The sequence below is a fragment of the Mauremys reevesii genome, linkage group 8, assembly GCF_016161935.1.
Source record: "Mauremys reevesii isolate NIE-2019 linkage group 8, ASM1616193v1, whole genome shotgun sequence".
NCBI lineage: Eukaryota > Metazoa > Chordata > Testudines > Geoemydidae > Mauremys > Mauremys reevesii.
This window is the reverse complement of record NC_052630.1, coordinates 95,538,866-95,563,335: the sequence shown is the minus strand read 5'-3', so window position 1 is coordinate 95,563,335 and position 24,470 is coordinate 95,538,866. Positions and strand designations below refer to the sequence as shown.

The window sequence follows — 24,470 nt, the reverse complement described above, 5'->3', positions numbered from 1 at the left end:
GAAATCAGCCTGGTATGTTTGCCTGAAAATCGTAGGTTTTCATGGAAATTGTTTTTCCTCCACAACAACTCCCTTTGTAAAATTAGACATGAAAAGAGGAGGAGAAGCGCTCAGGCTGAAATCTAATCACAGGAACAAAGCACTGAGCAAATGCCACAGCAACTACGAGAAAAGCACAAATAACATCTGAATTCAGCATTGCACAATACGGCTCCCGGAGTTCATTAAAATGTATACTCCCTTCCCAGAGAGTAACGTTCTCAAACTCCTTTACCACCTACCTTATAACATTGAGCCTAGTACAGATATGGAGAATGCATTTTAAATATCTTTTCACAGCCAAATATTTTAAGCATTCTAATTACATTAAAGCATTTTTTCCACACCATTAAAACTATTTCATGATTTCTAATAAAATAGTTTATTTTCTTAAAAAGGAATATTCCTGGCTCCTGTTAAGAGACAGGATCTCTGAGAATTCTTAGGAATGCCTTCTATTTCCAATCACTGCCTCATTTAAAAATAAGCAAATAGATGCTTTAGTCCTCAGACTGGGCCTTGGAGGGTCTTAGTTATTCAACAAACTAACCTTTATTAAATCCTGTCAAAAGGAAAGATTTGATGCTTTTCAATATGCGTACTATATAAACTGTTGAAAGGCCAGCAAACTTCAAAAGCTTCACAAACTGAGCTCGGGTTTGGCAAGAGTTCATTAGCTGCCTTGGTCTTTTCTGTGTGTGGCTTGTAATTACATGCAGACTTGATGCCAGATCTTAATCTATTAAGGGGTACCAATTAACATGCTGCTGGATGATTCACAGGTAGTTAATGTCAAGACTATGCACCCCACACACCAAACTTCATATGCTGACTTCAGTTGATTTTTTTTAAAAGTAGTGAACTTTTGTGGTGCTCGGGAAAGGAGATATTACCATGACAGGTGGTAGGAGAGTACCGAACAAGCTTCCTCATGCTTTCTGCTAATAGGACACAAATCAATGAGCCTGATCTCGCAATTTTTTCCCAGGCAAAACCTCCCATGGAATTCATGTTTTGCCCAGTCAGTGGATGTTTTGTCTGAATGAGAACTGAAGGATAGGGCCCTAAATCTGATACAAGCCCAGTCATTTCACTGTTGCTCTCTTTCATGAGCACAGTTGTGCCATACTTTGAAGGGGTTTTTATTTCTGTAGGCAAACGTTCCCTTGGGAACTAGGTTGTGACAATGCAGCTCATTTTCTTTATGACTTGATTAGAATTTCAATGTAGATCTTCAGAGGCAAAAAGGCTCCTGTATATATCAAACCCACTATTATTTCCCCTGTCAACACCTTTCTAAAAGCAACCTAAAATCCCAGCAAAGGATCAACCAGTTGCCCTCAACACTATGGGAAATGGTGTCATTTTTCACTCACTATCACACTAGTTGGAAAAATCTCTCCCTCCCTCCTCCCGCAATCATATGCACCAAATTGCTTTCTTCCTGCACTTCTCAATGTTAAAGTGCCACCTCCCCTACCAAGAATGCACGTTACTCCTATTACTAACAAAGAAGCATTCTCCACCTAACATTCAGTGAAGCATAATGCATGGAGGCAGTTATTTCGCAACTATGTAGGAATTAATTAATGATTAAGAAATAATTATGAGTTTCCATCACTGGAAGGCATCATGCTACAATCCAATTTAACTGAGCAAAATTTATATTAATCTTTAACCTTGATGGTTGGAATTAAACTGCTCATTACCCACCCACTAGGCTATGTCTCTTTGCTTCCCCACGGCACCGGACAGGCATACAAACTGAGTCATGCCTGGGAGTTTTCAGGAGTGAATCTATTTTATAAACACTACAATCTTTAACCAAAGGATCCTACTTTTTCCTGAGCATTAACATCCTTCAAAGCTGGAGATATTTAAGAGTAGGTTAGATAAATGTCTATCAGGGATGGTCTAGACCACATCTGGGTGAGGACAAGGGATTGGGGCAGAGAAGGGGTGCAGAGCCTGGTCTAGACAGTATTTGGTCCTGCCATGAGGGCAGGGGACTGGACTCGATGACCTCTCGAGGTCCCTTCCACTCCTAGAGTCTATGAATCTATGAATCTATGGTTGGTTAGTGTCACTGCTGTTCCCTTTGCAGGGAGGTGCGGGTGGTGGGCCCCAGGCCTTTGCAGGGGGCAGCAGGGGGCCTGGCCCTAGGCCTCTGTGGGGGGGGGGATGAGGAGCAGGCCCCAGGCCTCCGTGGGGTGGGGGCAGGGCTGGCTTGGGGGGCAGGGGGAAACTACCCCCAGCACTCACCAGTGGTACGGCTGAGGCCTGGTCGCTGCACTCTCGCCACCGGTGAGTGCAGCCCCAGCCCTGCTGCAGAGCTCAGGGGAGTGGGGGTGGGGCTGGGTAGGGGTGGGAAGATGGGGGACAGAGGAGGGGGCCATGGGGAAGAGGCGGGGCAGGGGCCACGGGGAAGAGGCGAGACGGGGGCTGGAGCAGCACGCAGCTACATAGGGTGCCCTACGCAGTTGCGTACTTTGCGTATGGGTAAGGATGGCCCTGAACCCAGGACCTCCAGAACTAAAGCATGAGCTTCTGTAGCCAGAGATAAAAGACTAATTCTTCTAGCTGGCAGCTATAACAGGTTCATGTTCTCTGTGGATCAAGCCTAAAGGGCCATGTGCACAACAATGGGCTGCACTGACATCTTTGACTTTCATGGGATTGTACGGCTGTACATATGATGTGAGTATATGCAGAATTTGAACCTTTCAATCATAAACCAGAAAAAAATAATGAGCAAAAGTGCAACTATTCAAGAGATCTTATTAAAAGGGTATTCTTCACTCATAGGCTAAGTGGCAATTTTTTTGAAATTTTTTTTTTGCTGTGCATTGTTATAAAAATTCCTCTAAATGATACATTTTTTAGGAAACGTAGAACTGCAATTCTGTGCAAAAACCCTATGATTTAAGGATTGTTTGCTCTCTTGACCCACAGTCATCTGAACGGGCTAACCATAATAACAGATTTCCAAATACCCCAATTTATCACAATGATTGGTTTGCCAGGTCTCTTCTTTCTTATCCTACTTGACACTCTCTAATGATTTGTATAGCGCTTCAACAGTCCCTGGATCGAATGCATTGTTTTGACAGCCAATCTTCATCTGCATCCTGCATTAGCCAACAACTTGCAGAGGCACCGTAAAACCAATGACTCATCTTGTTCTCAAGCTCTTAGTCCTGAGAACAATGTGCTGATAGATTGTGCCATCATTGTCCCTCCAGGCTGTTCCACTTGCCATAACCCATGAAAAAGCATAGGGACTTTCACGCCTATCTTGGATTTGGTTCCAATCTCATAGCTAAGAGGCAGCCTCTTCTGGAAGCCTATAGTGGGAATCCATTGGAAGATAGGAAACAAAAGAATGGAAAAATGATAACGCATATCTAACAACTGATTAGTGTTGCTATGGACATGCCCTCAGGCACCCAGTGAGTATAGTATTTCGGATGCCATTCAGAAGATCTATCAGAGCTCTGCAAAGGTACATTTGTTATTACATTAAGCCTAATATTAAACATACACATTAAATAGTCTGTCAACTGTTCCATAATAATATACTCCGGCAGGAAGGTAATACAATGGCAGGTGTACTGCTCCAATTAATTTGCTTTTGAAGGAATAGGGGAAGCTTTAATCTAGTTGATTTAAAAAACAATACAGGGAAATGATTTAAAAGTAATTTCAGGCTTCCCACTGAGACCCCCTGCTAATTTTTGTGGTTTTACCATCACATTTTGTTCTATGTTAATAAAAATATTTTCCTTCCCTGTTGTAGTGTGAAAGTGTCTCATAAACAAGAGGAGAAATTGACTAATGCCCCCAATCCAGTAATGCATTGCAAGACTGGCGCACAGGGGTCTACTCACATGAAGCAAGATTGCAGGACTGCACAGGGGAAATAGTGAAACTGACTATATGCAGAAATCCTGGATCCATTGAAGTCAGTGACAAGACTCCCTGTGCAGTTAGATGCACAGTGTAAACAAACTGGGGGGCGGGGAAAGAAAAGAAAAATATTTTTCTACTCTAATCTTTTTCAGTTGCACTCATTTTAGGCATTATTTGTAACACCTAAATAGTAAGAAAGAAAAAAAAACTTGACATAAATGTGATAGTTGACACTGTCCATTGTAATCCTTTTGTTCCAGATAGCTATTATTAGGAGATGTAGGTTTGTATCTGTTGTGGGTTTTGTACCATGCATGTTCATACTGCGAACCAAATGCTGTTATCACTTTACAACCCAGATTTTGGTCTACTAAAGTTTTGATACTGCAGACACCTATGCACGTGCTTAACTTTAAGCAAACGAGGCGTTCCTCTGATTTCAATGCATAGGTGTTTGCAGATAAGACTGCTGCTGTGCTGAGACCAATGCCTATCATGCTGACTAATAAATATTGCCTCATTGTAACTCCGGTCTCTCTGTATCCATCTCTTGTATCTTGTCTTATACTCTACTGTAAACTCCTTGAGTCAGGGACTATCTTCATTTATTTTTGTTGTGTGTTTGTACAGCCCCTAGCACAGTGGGGTCCTGGTCCATGACTAGGGCTCCTAGGCACTATGGTAATACAAAATAATAAATAATAATAAAGCTGATATTTAGCCTGTATGAGCATCAGTGTATCTAAGCACTGCCTCTTTAAGGCATCTCAAGTCAGTCACCCAAAATCACTAGTCACCATTGATAATCTTGGTCTAAATCAGGGATCGGCAACCTTTGGCACGCAGCCCATCAGGGAAATCCGCTGGTGGGGCGACACAGTTTGTTTACCTGCAGTGTCCCTCAGCCTGCGCCGCTTCCCGCAGCCCCCCTTGGCCTGGAACGGCGAACCATGGCCAGTGGGAGCTGCGATCGGCCAAACCTGTGGATGCTGCAGGTAAACAAACTGTCTCAGCCCGTCAGCAGATTTCCCTGATGGGCCGCGTGCCAAAGTCATCTGCCTATGGAGTCAGTAGTCAATCAGCACACCTCCATTATATTAAAAGGTGTATTAGCTGACTTGTAAACATTGGATCTAGGTTGAAACAATTTAAAAAAAAAAGGATTTTCAAAAGCATATAGAGATCTTTGCTTACAGGAATCACATGGCGACAGTGCCATATTATTATTTTGATATTTACTTCTCAGAGGCTAACCAAGAAGTGGGGTCTTTAAATCAAATTTCAAAAAAGTGAGTTTTTGAAAAATATGAAATGAAAAATAGCCAATGGGGAAAGGTTTTAGAATTTTTCTGTAGAACTAACTTTCATAGAATTTACCTTTTTAATAGACATTCTCCCCTCATTTGCAGCTGGATAGCCCATTGACCACAATTGGGTTGTATAATGAGAGCAGAAACTGAAGTATACTTCTAAATATGCATACAGAATACATTGTAATAGTTCCCAAAGAGTCATTTTGGCCTCTGCTATTAGGTCTTAAAAATCACTGAAAAGCCAATCTACTTTGGGGGGCTTTATTCTAAAACCAGCAAAGACCATTAGAGATTTTCCATTGACTTCACTGAGCGCTGGGCTGGACCCGTAACATATGTGGAATAATGAAACGTGTGACCTTTAATGTGGAATACATGTATCCTGACCTTTGGCCCCAAATAGCCCATGTCAGTGGACGTTCAGGACAGGCTGTAAGCCACATCTTTTCTGGAGAGGTGATAAAGAAGCAAATCCTTTGGTGATAAAATTTAAGGGAAGTGGGGAATATGGTTAATTTTTGTGCTGCCTCATTATCTGACATTATTGTCTGCTATGGAACTGCTGCTGCTTTTTGGATTTATTGAGTTTTTAAGTATTTGCCAGAAATGCCTAGAGTGTTCAGACAGAAATCATAGTAAATATACATGAGGGGTGAGATTCTTCCAAAGTGCTCAGCATTGGCTTAACTTTGCTCCCAGTTAAGTCAAAAGGAGAAGCAGCAGCATTTGAGTGTATTATGCCTGTCAGGTGTATTTTTAAATACCAAGGGTCCTTCATTAGCATTAACTAGGAAAGATTTCAGTCTTCATTCTTCAGCTTTTACCTACATCTCTCTCCAGGAGCAACTGCTTCACTATATTTATTTTTTTGAGGGCTTTTAAAAATCCACATTTTCCCCCGTTTCCAAATCGTTGTGTTCTTTGCTATCCATAGAGGAAATGGTCTTCCATGAGTCCTTTCTGAACTTACCTCTCCACTTCTCACATGTCATTGCAATATTACTTTCGCCATGTTTGAACAGCCTACACTCCAAGGCTTGCTGATGTCAGCAGGCCTGCAGCTTAGCCCAACCCTTGCATTCTGTTTTCTAATAAACCTTTCAATGTGTTTGACAGGATACATGTCTTGTCCAGCCATGAAAGCTTTTTTGTTTATCATGAGGCTTTTTAATAAACAGGAAGTGAAAATATGGACCTGACATTTTATTGCTTCCTTGTGCTTGACATGTAGATATTTAGGTTTTCTTCCATTTGTTCTCATGCTTGAATATCATGGTTGGAAGGGACCTCAGGAGGTCACCTAGTCCAAGCAGGACTAATCCCTAGACAGATTTTTACCCCAGTTCCCTAAATGGCCCCCTTAAGGATTGAATTCACAACCCTGGGTTTAGCAAGCCAATGCTCAAACCACTAAGCTATCCCTCACCAAGCTAATTTGCTTTCCCTGGATTGTTTTAATGCTTTGAGTCCTTATGCCAACTATCACTGCCTGGATAATTTATGGGAAAATCAACTGGGGGAAAAACTTAATACCATAATAAGAGAGAGAGAGAAAGCATCAAACTATTGAGTCCTGGCATTCACTGGCAGGTTATGGGGCATGGTTTTATCCAGGCCACAAATACATAAACAACAAACAATATGTGAGAGAGGTCATGAATACTTCAGCTTTCCTCTATTACAACCAAATATCCAGTTGGCTGGACTGGGACTTTACAGGCAGCTCCCTCCTTTTATATGAGTATTATTCGTTTGTATTGTGGTGGCACTCAGAGGCCCCTGTTGGGGGCTGGGACGATTTTGTACTAGGTGCTGTACACATACAATGAAAAGACAGTCCCTGCTCCAAAGAGCTCACAACTCTCCACCTTCAGCGGTTGCCCTATGAACACGGACAAACATGGATGCAGACCCTTGCCCTTCCATCTCTCTTCCTCTCCTTTTTCTCTCTCCTGCAGCCCAAGTAAGAGTTCATTACTGGGGGCAGGGTATAGTGCTTTCTCTTCCCTCTCCATTCTTTTCCTTCGATAACTCTGCCCCTTTATCTGATATCATGCCTTGTACCACAATATCTCGGTAACTACCTCCTCAATTCTCCCCCGTGTCTGTCTCCTTAGCCAACCAGCAATGGGACTGTGATTTCAGAAGTAAATGGCCCTTCCTGACCAGCTCATTGTGGAGTGCTGGGATTGTGGCGGCACTGTAGGGTGACCAGATAGCAAGTGTGAAAAATCGGGATGAGGGTAGGGGATAATAGGAGCCTATATAAGAAAAAGCCCCAAATATTGGGACTGTCCCTATAAAATCAGGACTCTGGTCATCCTACGGCACTGAGGGGCAGTCAGACAGAGACACAAGCAAGACTCTTGGAGCCAGAGATGCTAGGGAGAGAAATCCACCTATCTTCGTGGGAAGAGAATCTTTCCCTGCAAAACTATATTCACACCCCTTTGGCGAATCCCCTGCCAGTAGGGAAAAGAGACAAGCACCTACAGCTTATTCCCTCGCCTGGAAAACAAAACCATGCTGTGTTGAGAAGTCTTATACTTTCCTGCATCCACCTCACATCGTTCTAGTCCTGCAGATGCTTCATCAACCCTAAACTGCTCTCATTTAGAAGCCAAGCCTCAGCCTCTCCACTGAAAAGCTTCTTTGTTTGTATTCTCTTTCCAAATCAGCATATCCTCAGATTGAACCCCCAATGCTTTTTTTAATGCTCAGATGCCTTGGCAGCAGAAAAATCCGCCAGCAGGTTTGTGGTCCCGTAATAGCTTTCAAAACCTCAGTGCTAGGGCACGTACATTGCTAAGGAACTCATTTCAAGTTAAAAGAGAGAAAAAAGAAAGTATTACAAAATTACTTCCAACAACTCTTTAATCATTAATTGCTACCAGAAGAACTAAATTCCTTCCCTCACCTCTCCCCGAGTTTAAATGATATAGGGTAAGATACACCAGAAAGCTTGAAATGCAGTTTGTTCTCCAAAGCGGAATATTTTAAAGGGAAAAGAAAAAAAAAGTGTACCTTCCTCACCTGAAAGCACAATCATGGGCACCACATTTCACAAGAGGACACGTGGACTCATGGAACTGGGACTAGGGAGGTTTTAGGTTCAATTCCCAGTTCTGCCACAGACTTCATGTACCACTTGAGAGAAATCACTAAAACCCTCTATGCCCCATCTGAAAAAATGAGGATAATAAGCCTGCCATATGATGCTGAGCTCAATGTTTCAGACCCAAATGTTTAAATCTGATCTACCTAAAAAAACCAAGCCCAACATATCTTGGTTTCTGTCCTGTGCTGACTTCTGAGCCCAGCCTCTTTCTACTAGTATCAGAGATGCAGTTTAGAATCCCACTTACTGTTACATCACACAAATGCCTTTAAGTGACTAACCTGAACATCACAGCATGAATGAAGGTTGTGACTCGCTACATAGCGCCTAGATTTTGCAACAACCCTACAACAGAACCCAGCCAGTTGTTCGAGACCCCCCCTTGATACAGGTCTGATCCAAAGCCCATTCAAGCCAATGGGGGAGGGTTCTTTCTCTTGACTTCAGTAGGCTTTGGATAAAGCCCTACCTGAGCAGCCCAAAGTGAGATAAGGAACAGAGAGCCTGATTTCCCCTGCCTCGCCCCTTGTGAAAGCATTTCTCTCGGAGCAGAAATGCCACCGTTCTGGTCTGCTGGCATTTTCTGCCCCGACTGCACCCAGTTGCACAGGTTAAATGACTCTAAAAGGCAGGGCAGAACAGAGTACCCAAGTCAGTGGGATTCTTGCCATTGACTGCAATGGGAACAGGACTGGGTTCCAAACCCTTACTGAGAATATCCCTGGCCTTTACGGATTTAGCTCATGCCTTTAATCAAAATTCATAGGTTAGTCTAAACATACCTTTTTGATGGCAATCAAGTGCATAGAATGGAAGGCCACAGTGCATAGAATGGAATAATGGGCTATGAAATGCTTTTCAATGACAGTAACAGAGTCAATATTCAAAAATATTCAAAGCAGGTTAATTTTTGCTTTTCATTTATTGTACTGTAAATTCAACCCACTAGACTATTTTACAATATACACTGCAGGGGAAAAAATGCTCCTGATTATATGTCCTCTACCTTTCAGCCCAGCAGAGTTTCAAAAATGCTCCTGATTATATGTCATCTACCTTTCAGCCCAGCAGAGTTTCAAAGGCATGTTATAACTCCCTTAAAACAATGGGCTATAATGGGAACACTTTCAAACCACTTGACTGAGAACTGGCCCTTATGAGGGACTGGCGCAGCTCCACTGATATGAGTGGTTTGACTCTGATTTCATTCATAGTCTTACATCCTCAAGTCTGACCCCCTATATAACACACAGGCCACGGAATTTCATCCAGACAGCCCTATATTGAGCTAATAGCTTGTATCTGACTAAAACATATGGTCCAGTAAGGTATTCTGTCTTGATCTGAAGATTTCACATAACTGTCAAATGAGAGTAACTGCATTGAAACCAAAGAACTTATAAGCCTGTCTGAAATCAGACTGAGGCCCTGCAGCTTTAATCAACCTCTCTGTAAGCAGACAGTTTGCTCTCAACTGCATTTGACTCCTATCAACCTCACATTTTTCATCCTGCCAATGATAGAAAATCAGCAGTTTTGCAAGTGACTTCAATGGAAGCATTATGAGAGTCTCTAAAGGCATAATTATATCCATGCAGGGGCCTATGGTTGACAATATCATATCCTATTTGTAGCCACTCATTAAAAAAAACTTTGTGTCCAGAATACATTCTGTAACAGCGCTTAGAGCCCAGTCTTTAGAAAGCTTCTTTGTAACCTTGAATGTGCAGATTTTATCAAAATGGGCCTTCTCCAAAACCCCATCTGACTTTTCATGGGTTTGTATTTGTCAAAGATTCATGCCAACTCAGTCAGAAAAATAAATGCCACAAAACTTGTCATTTAAGAAAAAAAACATGCAGACCAATGCTTTAGAAACTTGCCCACATGCTAATCACTCTACTATTCAGCTTCAGATTGAATAGGACTCCAACAATGGCATAGAAATACACTGAACCTATTCCACATTTCATGCCCCTTCACTCAAAATGTTGCTGTTACCTTGGTTTTTAACTGCTTTGTGGAAACTGCACCAGAATGACAGCTGCGTGCTAAAGCTGCACTCCTTCTGTGGGGATATGAAAGTGACAACGATTTCTTGGGAAACACCACTTTATTATCCTACTTAACATATTTGAATGGAATATAGGACCTCATCCTGCAAACACTCATATAAATAAGGATTAGGCCCTAAAATAAAAGTACAGCCTTTTGTGGCTAGTAAAATCGGGAAGATTTTTGTTAGCCTGGCAATTACAAGTAGGATAAAACTTTGGTAAATCATTTATCTTTAGGATTAACCATTTGTACTATCTGTCATTGTTTAACAGATGTCTCATGTATGTTTTTATCAAGGTACACCACAACTCTTCTGTTCCGGGTTTGGACAAGCCAGTTCCAAATGCAAAAGGTAGCCAGATGGCACGACACCCATTTCCCCTTATTTGAGAAGTACACATGAAACTGTGGTCACTTAAACTTGTAAACATTAATAGGTTCAGTTAATCAAACATTAATTTTGAAAGTCTTAGCAATCTAGTGTCTTACTGATAGATGCACAGAATTCCCATTAATATTAACAGGAGTTATACACATTCCTCCTTTGAGATGAAGTTTAAGGCAATGAACTGCGACTTGGGAGATCTGGGTCTAATTCCCTCTTCTGCCACAAGACTTCCTGTGTGACTTTGGGCATGGTATTAGGCACTCAGTCGGATTTTCAAAAGCACCAAAGCACCTAGTTCCCATGTGATTTAGGTGCCTAGGCACTTTTGAAAATCCCACTAGGTGCCTCTCTGTATCTTTAGGTACCTAAATATCTTTAAAAATGTGGCCCCTAATCTCTCTGTGCCTCAGTTTCCCACCTGAAAACTGGGGATAAAAATCCTTCCTTTTTTCCCCATCCTTGGTCTGCCTTGTCTATTTAGACTGTAAACTCCTTGGGACAGGGGCTGTTTCTTACTATGCCTCTGGGCAGCCCCATGCCCAATGGGGCTCTGATTTCAATTGCAGACTCTATGTGCTTCTGTGACACAAAAATAATAATAAATAATGTGTCACGAGGAGGGAAAAAAGCCCTGATGGTTTAAGTAATCATAGGATCAACTTCTTGTTTAACACAAAGTGCACGACCCACAGCTGGTGTCAACTGTCCCACTCCTATTGACTTCCACGGAGCGACACTGATTTACAGCAGCTGAGAATCTGCCCCAAATTATTAGACCAGCTGCAGAACATCATTTAGAAAACAAATGCACAGGGAGATCCACTAAAAGGAACTCAACAGGGGATCAGTAAAGACAATGTCGTAATGAGATATTTTTAACTAGTGTTTCCCGTATGAAAATCTCAGTTTAAAAACAAGGAGCAGGGCAATATATTTTTGCTAGGGCTTTATGAAAAGCCATGGCGTTTGAATCGCTGCTGCTAAGAAGTGTTTGGGGTTCTTGGATAGTTGCTATGGACACTGCACTTGTACAATGACTATAGGGAAGACTTGCCTGTAAACATCAGTGGGAAAGATAACTGGAGCCGTCTTCTGTATTAGTTCCATACAGCATGAACTAACCCTTGCAAGAGGGTTTAAGGAATGTGGCATAACATCCAAAATGCCGAGTTGTAATTACTTTGAAAATACCAGAAAGACCGGGGAAGAAGAAAATGCTTCCACCACATTCACTGTCTTTTTTTTCCTCTTTATAATTAAATGTTTGGGCAAATACATTGCAAGTCATGCAATTATGTCTAAGCTCTGAAGAAGTGTATCATGAAAACAGCGGAGATGGAATTCATATGCATTCTGTGGTCCCAGCTTCAGCGCAGGCATGATCAGACCCTAGGGCAATGCTGTAAAAACTTTCCAAAACAGCTGTAACTTTGACAGGTTTACAATAAAACCATTTTGTGGTTAGTTACATATAGGTGTGATACCATTTTGTCACTTCCTTTTTGTGGTGGCAAGCATCAATAACGACCCCCCTTCGAAGCAGCAAACTGTCAGAAAACCTGTCATTTGCTGCATGAAAGAGAGGAACGCCCACAGCTGCTAACCAGTGAATCTCAGTCTTCCTGTTTGATCTAGTGAAAGGAAGAACAGGCCTTCTTTTCGGCTGCTGTTACTGATAAAACAAAAGTGACTCCTGATCCTGCAGTCTTTACCGGCCTGACTCTGCAAACACTTATCTATGCATTTAACCGTAAGCACAGTTCCATTAACAGGAGTTATACACATTCCTCCTTTGAGATGAAGTTTAAGGCAATGAACTGTGACTTGGGAGATCTGGGTCTAATTCCCTCTTCTGCCACAAGACTTCCTGTGTGACTTTGGGCAAGGTATTAGGCACTCAGTCGGATTTTCAAAAGCACCAAAGCACCTAGTTCCCATGTGATTTAGGTGCCTAGGCACTTTTGAAAATCCCACTAGGTGCCTCTCTGTATCTTTAGGTACCTAAATATCTTTAAAAATGTGGCCCCTAATCTCTCTGTGCCTCAGTTTCCCACCTGAAAACTGGGGATAAAAATCCTTCCTTTTTTCCCCATCCTTGGTCTGCCTTGTCTATTTAGACTGTAAACTCCTTGGGACAGGGGCTGTTTCTTACTATGCCTCTGGGCAGCCCCATGCCCAATGGGGCTCTGATTTCAATTGCAGACTCTATGTGCTTCTGTGATACAAAAATAATAATAAATAATGTGTCACGAGGAGGGAAAAAAGCCCTGATGGTTTAAGTAATCATAGGATCAACTTCTTGTTTAACACAAAGTGCACGACCCACAGCTGGTGTCAACTGTCCCACTCCTATTGACTTCCACGGAGCGACACTGATTTACAGCAGCTGAGAATCTGCCCCAAATTATTAGACCAGCTGCAGAACATCATTTAGAAAACAAATGCACAGGGAGATCCACTAAAAGGAACTCAACGGGGGATCAGTAAAGACAATGTCGTAATGAGATATTTTTAACTAGTGTTTCCCGTATGAAAATCTCAGTTTAAAAACAAGGAGCAGGGCAATATATTTTTGCTAGGGCTTTATGAAAAGCCATGGCGTTTGAATCGCTGCTGCTAAGAAGTGTTTGGGGTTCTTGGATAGTTGCTATGGACACTGCACTTGTACAATGACTATAGGGAAGACTTGCCTGTAAACATCAGTGGGAAAGATAACTGGAGCCGTCTTCTGTATTAGTTCCATACAGCATGAACTAACCCTTGCAAGAGGGTTTAAGGAATGTGGCATAATATCCAAAATGCCGAGTTGTAATTACTTTGAAAATACCAGAAAGACCGGGGAAGAAGAAAATGCTTCCACCACATTCACTGTCTTTTTTTTCCTCTTTATAATTAAATGTTTGGGCAAATACATTGCAAGTCATGCAATTATGTCTAAGCTCTGAAGAAGTGTATCATGAAAACAGCGGAGATGGAATTCATATGCATTCTGTGGTCCCAGCTTCAGCGCAGGCATGATCAGACCCTAGGGCAATGCTGTAAAAACTTTCCAAAACAGCTGTAACTTTGACGGGTTTACAATAAAACCATTTTGTGGTTAGTTACATATAGGTGTGATACCATTTTGTCACTTCCTTTTTGTGGTGGCAAGCATCAATAACGACCCCCCTTCGAAGCAGCAAACTGTCAGAAAACCTGTCATTTGCTGCATGAAAGAGAGGAACGCCCACAGCTGCTAACCAGTGAATCTCAGTCTTCCTGTTTGATCTAGTGAAAGGAAGAACAGCCCTTCTTTTCGGCTGCTGTTACTGATAAAACAAAAGTGACTCCTGATCCTGCAGTCTTTACCGGCCTGACCCTGCAAACACTTATCTATGCATTTAACCGTAAGCACAGTTCCATTAAATTTCAGTGGACCCACTCATGTTTACCCATAGGCATTACTTAGTGTTTGCCGGATCATGGCCTCAGTAAGGGCAAGTCTTCACTGCAGTTAATTTGGATGATCAGCACACAGCTTAGCCTAGCACTGGTGTGAATAGCCACAGTGCAAAGCTCAACTACAGTTATTGTGCCCTGGATGCACTCACCTTTGTGTGTGTTGCTAGGACGTCTACTGACAGATCCCATGGTTCTCTCCGTGCTACAGTAAGCTGAGCCACTCTATGATTCTTTCCCAGTGAATTGTGGGAAGGCATTAGAGGACTATCAGCACTCAAAGGAGTTAGCCTGCATCTTCACTGCAAAGTGGGTGGTTTAGGTTTACCAGCCTGCATGACAGCCTCACTTGGAGAAAGCTTTATTTGGGGATGGGAGATTCCCTGTTCCCCACCTTTCCCCTTTCTCTTATCACTAGACCATGCAGCTATGTATTTATGTACACAAGATTTACTTAACCCTAATGACAGTTGCACAGCATGCTGCACTCTGCACTGAAAACACAGTTCTCAGCTATGGATGCACAGTACACTCCTGGTTATCCAAACGCCTGGGGGACAGCCAAAGCTTTCAGATAACCGGATGTTCGGATAAATGGAAGTGCTATTAACTAATGTAGGCTACCCGGGGGACACACTGTGGATTTGGATAAGTAGGATTTTCAGATACAGGGAATTCAGGTAACTGGAATTATATTGTACTTTCATAAAGCTAGTCTACCCAAAGGGTGGGAAGGCTGTTGGTTTTGACTCCACTGGCATTAACAGGTGTATCGTGTGAGTAAGTATGGAGGATTGAGCTTGCCATGTGCAACACCATAGTCCCTAATTTTTAAAGGAACCTTAACTTTCCTTTTTGCAGCCGCACATAATCAGACACAATTCATTTCAGGCATAGATGAGGGCATATACGTGTCTACCTACCTATCTTGCAGGCACAAAATGGGATACCAAGATTATGAACAACACGCCCGGAGTGTTTTGGAAAACATCTTACTGCAACAACCTGACAGCAAGCTTCTGCCATACTTCTCAACAACCTTCATACTGAAACTTGCCTAGGTCATTGTCATTATAAACAATTCAAACAAATGAAATGATCAGCTATATAGTGAGGCTGGCATACACTAAGACAATGGCATATATCAAGGCAACCCAAATCAAATCTGAATTGCCTACAGAGTCATGTGTGATAACATGAGATTTAAAAAGTCCAAAATTAATCAATTTAAATGTGATGCTTTACATTAACTTCTGTTCCCTCTGTAAACACAGACGATTAAAAGAGCTCTTCTGGCATAATGTAATACGTATATTATGTGCTGCCACAACAGGTAAATAGGAATCTGAGCATATTTCTTATTACAATTAAGTGGTTACATTTCCTTTGACCCAGAGTGATCAGTGTAGCTCCATTAATAGGAGTAGAGCTCAACAGTTGTAAGCCAGCTGACAGTCTGGCCCAGGAGGTATATAACTTAGTTAATTGATAACTAACTTCTACAACATAATCACCAGTAATATCCTGCTCACTGTACATACTTTTAAAGCCTGCAAGAATTATAAAAGAAACCATTTCAAAGGTTTCCCCACACTTTAACCCATCACTGATTAATTTCTGCATGGATGCTAATTTCTGACCTAACTAGAAACCCACCAAATACCAAAGGAACCACTGTTCCAAAACAAAGGTTGAAAGTAACCAGCCAAATGAATGTAGTCCAATGTCAAGATATCACTTCAGGAAGCCTTTTTCTTACAACATTTCCAACATCCGCAAGATGCCCCTGCCAGTTCCTAGGTAATGCTTATGTTGAAGGGTCTTGGGCCTCATGGTATCTCCACAAAGCCAGATCTGTTCAGCTTGTACTTAACTTTTCTCCCAATGAAGAGTGGGCAGAGAAAGCCCCATGAAAATGTATCAAGGTGAGTCACCATAACAGATCCAATAGATATTAAAATTTTCAGTATCAGCCACCTTAGAGGGGAAGATGGTGCCAGTAAGCTGTGGAGTCTTTGTTGCTTAGTGTTTTCAGATAGATTTATCTCTTGAATAAAGTAACAAAACGGTTAGGTCGCCACTGGTTTTTTTTAGGAGTGAATCGAGCGATGCCGTCTAAAGCTAAAACAGACACTGCACACTCAGAATCTTCTTTCAAAACATCATCATTAATGCTGCTTGGTCCAACATGTCTTAGTTTTGCAACGCCCCTCATCTTTAACTAGCCCCTGTCCTTAAAATTAAATCATGATCCACATACTGCTCCCATTGATTTGTACAGGACCTGGATCAGGTCCCAGGTGGATTTTTGCTCCTGAGAAGCAGGAAGGTGACACAATTTTGTACACACATTTTTCCTCATAGAAAAAGTTACTAGATTACTAGTTCCCAAATTGCTAGACTACATCCTCTGCTCACTTATACATTAGAAATTTTTGCTAATATAATATTTAGATTTATTTCTTAAAGAGCGGTTTAGGATCATGCTGGGACTAAATCTCTGTGTATATATATATAAAAGAGAGTCAGGAAGTCCTTTGAGGAAAGTGAAGAGATTTTTAAATGCTCAGTGGGCTGCCACTCAGTCGCTTCCAGATTTCCCCAGTGCAGCAATTGTCTGTGGTAATGATTGCCCTGGACTGATGACAGTAAAGGAGAAAACTAAAGCTACGTTCAGACAGAGGAATGAGAAGTGTAGTGAGTTGAGTATAAAAGAAAACGGTGGCTTACAGCTGTCCAGAGTAAAAAGCAATCTACATAAGCCTCAAGACTCAAGAAAGTCTATCATTTGACTTCCAGGATTCCAACAACCCCGTAGGCTAAATGAAATCTGTCTGTCATGTGGCACCACTAGGACGTCTCGAAAGTCACTGCACCTGTGTGAGCTATAGAAAAGTTCCTAATCTGCCCCATTGTCCTTACTGGCAGAGTTCTCCCTCCTTTCATAGAAACGATGCTTGACTGAGAGCCGGTTGACAAAGTTTAGGTGGCTAGAGCTTTCCTGACGTAGGTCCCCTGCCAAGCAAAAAAAGCTGTTTTGTGCAGAGCACCCTGCATTCATCAATGGTCTGAGCATCTTCCAACGCAGCCCAACTATAGGATATAGGGGAAGGGGCCTTTGCTGTGCAGGAGGCAAAGTGGAAAGGCAGGTCTGTCTGGCCCATTACTCAACCACCTGCACGCAACCAATGCACCAGGCAACTGTTGGTCCAGTTTGTCCACAAGTCTATAGATGGAGTAACAGGCTATCTACAAGCTGACCTGGCCAAGGACATTCCCTCATCAATTCAGTCTGTATAATAGCTAGACATGGATCCTCCTGCACTAGTTTGCCTCAATCTATGTTTCCCACTCTCCAGGAAAACACTGCCGCTCAGTCGGACTGTCATGCTACTGTCAGTTGTACTGCTGCAGTGTGGCCTCCACTCTGAAAGTCATCATGGATATTAACATGAGCTGAAGAATATCCTGTTTTTGCTCTCCAGGGACAGCTGTGTGCGTATTGGTTGCTTTTGCACCCTATCCTGAGTGCACATGCTCTAGTCTACAGCCCTCCACGGTACTACGTTATACTGTAATCCTTCCTGCCATAACTAATGGCAGTTTGCCTACACAGAATTTTTGGCTGGCTTCTGCATCTGGGCTTCAGGTAGCAGACACTCTTTCCTTTTGCTATGCATTACTGCTGCCAAATGCTGCTCTGTGCATGGGGGAGAAGTGTCAAAGACTGTTGGCAAAGATAAAGGAATATATGATTGGGCAGAGCTTAATATACAGGTGGAGCTAGACACTCCAATCAAGAGGAGGGACCTCTCCCTCCTCTGCTATAAACCTTTCCTACAGTGAGCTAGAAGCCAGATTAGCTGATCATGATGGTCCCTTCTGATCTTAAAGTCTATGAGTAACGTGGATGATTTTAACCTTTATTTTTGGCATTGAGCAATGTCCACAGATTTTATGTCAGAGTTTTATTCATTAACAGAAATAAGCACCTTACTTAGCTGGACTTTAAACTAGGTCATCTGAAAAAACAAAAACAAAACCCCCTTTCTGTCTCCTTCCTCATCACTCTGTTTAGAGAATAAGAGGATACTCCTTGAAATAGTTAGGACAGCAAGCAAGCCAGTCAAGAGTCCCTAGTCATCTATCCTCTTGGTTATTTGTTGTGTTTCACCAGAAAAGGATATGCCCACAGGTCTGGTTAGAGTTCTGCCCGGAAGGAGTTAAATCACACAGCTGCTGTGTAGCTAGAACACTGTAGAGATGCACTGGGGTGGTGGGGGGGATCGATCTAAGATACGCAACTTTAGCTATGAGACTAGTGTAGCTGAAGTCGCCGTATCTTAGATCGTATTAAAATTACTTACTTCGCGTCCTTGCAGCGCTGGATCGATGGCCACGGCTCCCCCATCGACTTTGCTTCTGCCTCTCGCACTGCTGGAGTTCAGCAGACGACGGGAGAGTGATCGGGGATTGATTTATCGCATCTACACTACACGCGATAAATCGATCCCCGATAGATCGATCGCTACCCACCGATCCGGCAGGTAGTGTAGACATACCCTCAGAGTCCCATGCTTAGAAAGTTTTAGAACTCTGATAACAAGGAACGAAAGGTAAATATGTAAACAAGCAAGACATGTGACCTGGTCTGTTTCAAAAGATCTTCATCCAGGTCTAATCCATTCAACCTGTAATTAATTGACAGCCTGTAAAATGAACCCTTTTCTGCCAGCTTTTCAATTAGTTTATTCCCAGTGATCCCTCTGTAATAAAGATGTGACTCCTTCTTTTAAGTGTTTACCATTCTCCCCACATCAAGATAAACATTTTATTTAATGATGAGTGGAAAGGTGGGTTAGGTTCCCATAACTATTCACACTTAGAGTTAAGTTAAAGGAAACACCTGAGACAGGCTACTGTTCTTATTTCCATCTGGCTGTCCCAGAATAAATGTTTCACATCTAGGCAAAAAAAATAATAATAATCTAGGTAATCTCCTTCTCATTGGTAATTTGCTCTCAGAAGGAGGTTGATTATGTATTTAAACAAGGGAGTCTCTACAGAACTAAATCCTGGAAAGTTAATAGTGGAGAAAGCATGTTTTTAATGGAAATTTCAAGAATATTTTATATTCTTCCACCTCCCCCAATATTTATTCACACTGGTAGAAGTAAATATGGCATCATAGGGTTTAAAAAAAAGAAAAAGTCTGGGAATTTGCGCTGCTTTGAGCAGGGGGTTGGACTAGATGATCTCCTGAGGTCCCTTCCAACCCTGATATTCTATTCTATTGCAAATGAAGGGACGTTTTACTAATTTGTATGAATTACCTCCAAATCAGAAGAGCCTAAGGACTTGTCCCCTTGTCAACTCTGTATGTTATGGGCCAGGTTCTCAGCTGGTATAAATCGGCGCAGGTCCACTGAATCCAATAATTTGCACCAGCTGAGAATCTGGCTCAGTGTCTTTACTACTGCCTCCCACCACCATAAAATAGAACACATTTTTCATTATAGTTCTGAACAGGAGTCACTATTCTTCATTTTACTAAACAACTGAATATTCATCTTCTTATATTTGTCCCATCTTTGCCAATAGATCACATTTCCTTTCATTGAAATACCTTCTTTGCATCACAAACCAAATGAACACAAGACACACTGAACTAAAACAAGCCTTTTTCTAAAGAGCTCAAAGGTATAAAATGAAGATTAGAAGGGAATCAAGAGCTCATGAACACTGCAAAATTTTACTGGATTCTCTTCCCTGGATGAGATTATATTAAGAAGGTAATTACTCTTCTTCTGCCAGCTGGTCAGCAGAAAAGTTCCTTCCCTTGAAATTAATAACTTCTGATCTTTGTTAGTGTATTCGCACATGGTAGTTGTGTCACAGAATAATCCCCCAACAATCCTGAAATCATTATTAATTTGAGTATATTTGTAAAGACCTTCCACACACGTGCATCATGGTTACAGGGTATATAATTGTCTTACTACGTTTTACCGGCTCTCTGCATCTGCACATGATTAAGTGAGACTCACTCTCCTTCCTTCAGCTGTTCAAATTATGCTCTCACTTTCAAATGTTACTTAGATATACTAGAATATTCACCATTCCCTTTCTGCTCCCACCTGAAATAATCGGCATCAAAACAACATAAAGAGATAGTTACACTGCATACATTATCCACCTCTAACATCAGTTGTAAATTTGGTAACATATGTCAGTAATTGCTGTAGGGTTCAGGACTCCAGCCTGCAAAACGTTACTCATTCAAGTAGTACTTGCTCGTGCAAGGAGTGCTGTTAGAGTCAACAGAACTCACGTGAGCAAAGGGTTGGAGGATTTGACCTGTAGGAATCATTTCACCAAGAACTTAACCTTCTCTTTAGAAGAATGAGTTTATATCTTTCTACTTATATCAGTTTTATATAAAGCATATCAAATATTTTATTTTTTCCAGATACAAGAAGATTAAGCTTTCTGCACTAGTCTGTATTCCTGTGGGACTATAAAGAGAAAACCATGTCTCTCTTCTTAATATATTAGTGCCTAGTAATGGAGACCAGATGATCAATAAACTACGTAAAAATTAAATCAAACTGACAGTCTTCAGAAAAATGTGCTCTAAGCAGAAACAATTGTTTTAAAGACTGTGGTGTCTAGAATATTAAAGTCACATGCTTCTGTTATTAATTTATTTGTTGGAAGCTAGTCGACTTTTCCTGCATGCGTCAAATAAATAGTCAACCTTATACAAAACTATCTTCAAATGCTAGATGTTTCAGCATGCAAGATATTTTGAAAGAAACTGTTGACAATGCCATACTTGTCTTTAAATGCCAAAGCAGAGTTTCTCTAGCAAAGCAAATCAACAGATTTCTAGATATGTTACTACGAGATGTCTTAAATCACTTTCTTCAGTGCTCACACAATACTTCAAGGAAATAGTTATTTTTTATTCTATAAATACATATAATGAGACGTCTGTACTTTGAAGGGGAAAGGGAAGACTGGACTAGAGCAAATGATGTATCCCAACAACCAAAAGTAACCTACAATGCCCATCTTTTCCTTCTCAGCTGTTTCTAAACTTCATGAAATGTGCTTAGACATTTGTTATGATGTGCTTAGTTGTTTGTTACACAGCACCCATCTCCATCTGTAGCTGTCTTTGAAACTTACAAAAGGTGAGTAAGTATGGCTATTCAGACAGGATAAGTGAAGCACAGAAAGTTGAACTCCCCAAGGATACATAACAAGTCTGCACTGGAAACAGGATTGGAACCCAGGTCTGGGATTTCTAGCCACACATTTGATCCACTAGACTACAGTGCCCCCTGGATACTGTTTAGAGCCATATCCTTTTTCTTTTGTTGCCAGCACAATGTGTTGTGATACATGATTTTTGGGGGGGGAGCTGTAATAAACCCCAAGTGTTTTCTCCAGTTTGGCGCTTGTATTTTATACATTTCTATGCACTTTTTTCCCCTATGTGGGGAGAAGGGAATTGTTGCTTGGAAAAATCAACCTAAAAGCCTACCCCATTGGTTCTGTTTCCTGTCAATTACAGCTGTCAGAAAAGTTAGTGCTGCTACTTTCCAGCATCACAAAGTTGCATCTAAGAGAGTATGAAGAGAAGCAGGGGGGCTGATCCTACTCCACTAAAGCAAAACTCTCACTGGGAGCACTGTAGGATCTGGTCTCTATTTGCTTAAGAAAAAAAATCACCTTTGCCAACCTCTCACAGCCACCAAAACACACGTGCCCATACTTTTCTTGAGTTTGCCTTATGAGTCAGGGATGGGTTACTGCAAATAGTTAACACATTCTTATCTGGTTCCACAGAGCCAGTAAGGGAAAATGAGCATCTGACATAGGCTTTCTGAGATTAAGAGGCTTGTTCTGACTCCTTTGCGTTTAAGTGTTAATCATCATATGACATAATAGAGTAATGAGAGAGAGCTTTCACCTCCTGAAATAATGTCTCTGAGCCCAGCAGCTTGACACAGCATCTCAGTCAGCATTTACAAACTATACAGCGCCTGAGGGGAACGGGACGAGTTTGTTTTCACAAGAGTGACTTATTATGTCTTGTCCTTGCATTAATTTACACTGGGGAGGTACTATTATGATTGGGAAAGTGCTTTTAACACATTATATACATGCCTCAGGTCATGGCACTGGGCAGTATGAACACAAATTACTCAGCACATGGTCAGAGCCTCATCTGGTGTAAACTGGTGAACCTCCAATGCAGTCAGTGGATTGGTGCCAGTTTACACCAGCTAGGGGTCTTTTAATGCCACAACCTGGCCTGATTCAAGAGGAAGCAGGGCCTGGTTTCTTTATCGGTGGAATCTCTCTATGAAACGCCTATCATCATATCAAAACAAGACTTGGTAGCTAAACCTATTACAAGTAAAACCTGTGATTTCATCAGTTTCCTGACTTAATCTTGCCTACCCCCCCTGCCCATCCCCCCGATCTCTTTCAATGAGTTTTCTAAACTTGAGGCAGGCCTGTTTCTTGATTAATGAGACCCATTGCTACTGTGGGAGATGAGTGTTTGTCAGCAGTGGGGCATATCATCTACTTTATCTCACTCTTTTCAACCTCTTCCACTGACCTGTATAGTACCAAGTCCACCCATAAGACCAATATATTTCCCCTTTTTTTGCTTAGTTACGGAGCTACACCCGCTCTGTAGTCTGAAAAAACCTAATACCCTGAAGACAACAACCTGGAAGGACAAATCACACATCATCTCCCAAACTGTAACCAGTGCTTCCCCTCCCCCCCTGCGGTTCTTGTACTCTGCAGAGGGACACATACTACATGTTCCCAACACACTAAATCTGGGATGGCACCTTTCAAACTATTGTTTAGACAGAAGCAAAATGAAAACCATGCCTGTTCCCCAGGCTGCTCCTAAAGCTAGCAAGGGTGGGAGATGCTGTGTTTACATACTGAGGACAGACAGAAGCTCTGCTCACTGCTGGGACATCCATTTTATTTGGATTGACACCAGGACTACTTTGTGTTTTCAGTACATCGCTGTGGCTTTCACCGGGGGGGAGGCTTTCGAAAGCCGACTCAAGCCACGTTCGTTGCCCCAGTGGCCTTTAGATCTTCGCAACTTTGTCCCTACTTTGGTAACAAACCCTTCGGGATGGGGCTTTGGTTTGGTCACAGCCAGTGTAAACTGCCACTCTAGCAAATCTCTGCAGTGGGGTTTTTTTTTTTTTGCATAATTTTTTAAACAGGGCGGGTAGATTGGGACTATACAGCTGTCTGCACAGGAGAAAAAAGGGGGGGGACACAAAAAGCTCTTGCAAAAGCAGCAAACCTGGAAAATGCAAGGGGGGAGGGGGGAAGAAGTCAGCAAGTAAGATGCATTTGCAAAAGGCAAAAAAAAAAAAAAAAAAAAAAAAGCAAACCCCAAAGCTCTTCCTTTTCGGTTTCAGCAGAGAGTTGAGCTGCAAGGAGGGGGGGGGGGGGAGAGCAGAGAAAGAGCCGCGGAGCTGCCCAAGAAAGTGCACGAAGCCCAAGAGAGAGAAGAAAGCTGCGGGTCGGCGACGCTCACCCATGAAAAGGCAGAGGAGATCCAGGCAGACGAGCAGCCCTTTCTTGCTGCTGCTCTTGGCCGGGTTGTTGTTCAGGGCAGGGCTGCCGCCGTTCTTGCTCTCCGGGGCGATCGCTTTGTCGTACTTGTAGTTCTGCATGGTCCGGGGGGGAAGCGAAGCCGGTCCCCGAGCGGCAATCCAGGCGCTGGAGCGGCAGGGGCGCGCTGCCCGGGCTGGGCTCGCAGGAGGCGCTCGCTGGTGGACAGACTTTGTTTAGGCTGCTGCATAAACTTCTATCCCGGCGGGGGAAAGCAGGGGAGGGACAGAGGGAGGCGAGAGGACGTTTGTGTTCGTCTCAGATCGATCAATGTCCGGGGAGGGGGGAGAAAAATACAAGGGGGGAAAAAGTTGGCCAAGTTTGGAAATCACCAGGTCCTGGGAGGGGGGGGGGGTGTCGTAGTAACGGCACCGCAGCCGCCTGTGGATGCTGGCTCAATGAATGGAAGTTGGGATCTTGCAAAGCAACTTCCCCAGCCGCTTTAACACAAAGCTCTGCTTTTGATTGGGGGCTGCAGCTTCTACTGCTGGCAGGGGCTGGTGTCTGGACTTTTATTTCACCAGGTCCTTTCCACCCC

The 24,470-nt window shown here is 42.4% G+C and overlaps 1 protein-coding gene across 2 annotated transcripts in view; it reads right to left on the bottom strand.

Moving 5' to 3' along the window:
- The window catches only part of PLPP3 (phospholipid phosphatase 3), a 69,049-nt gene extending 44,579 nt beyond the window's left edge, over window positions 1-24,470 (bottom strand). The window contains exon 1 of one of the 2 annotated variants that reach the window (XM_039486779.1): window positions 23,856-24,470. In XM_039486779.1, the coding sequence (XP_039342713.1) occupies window positions 23,856-23,994 (139 nt within the window). In that variant the 5' untranslated portion in view covers window positions 23,995-24,470. Of the gene's footprint in view, window positions 1-8,294; window positions 8,402-23,855 lie in introns of those variants that run through there. The other variant, XM_039486780.1, reaches the window with a different exon arrangement.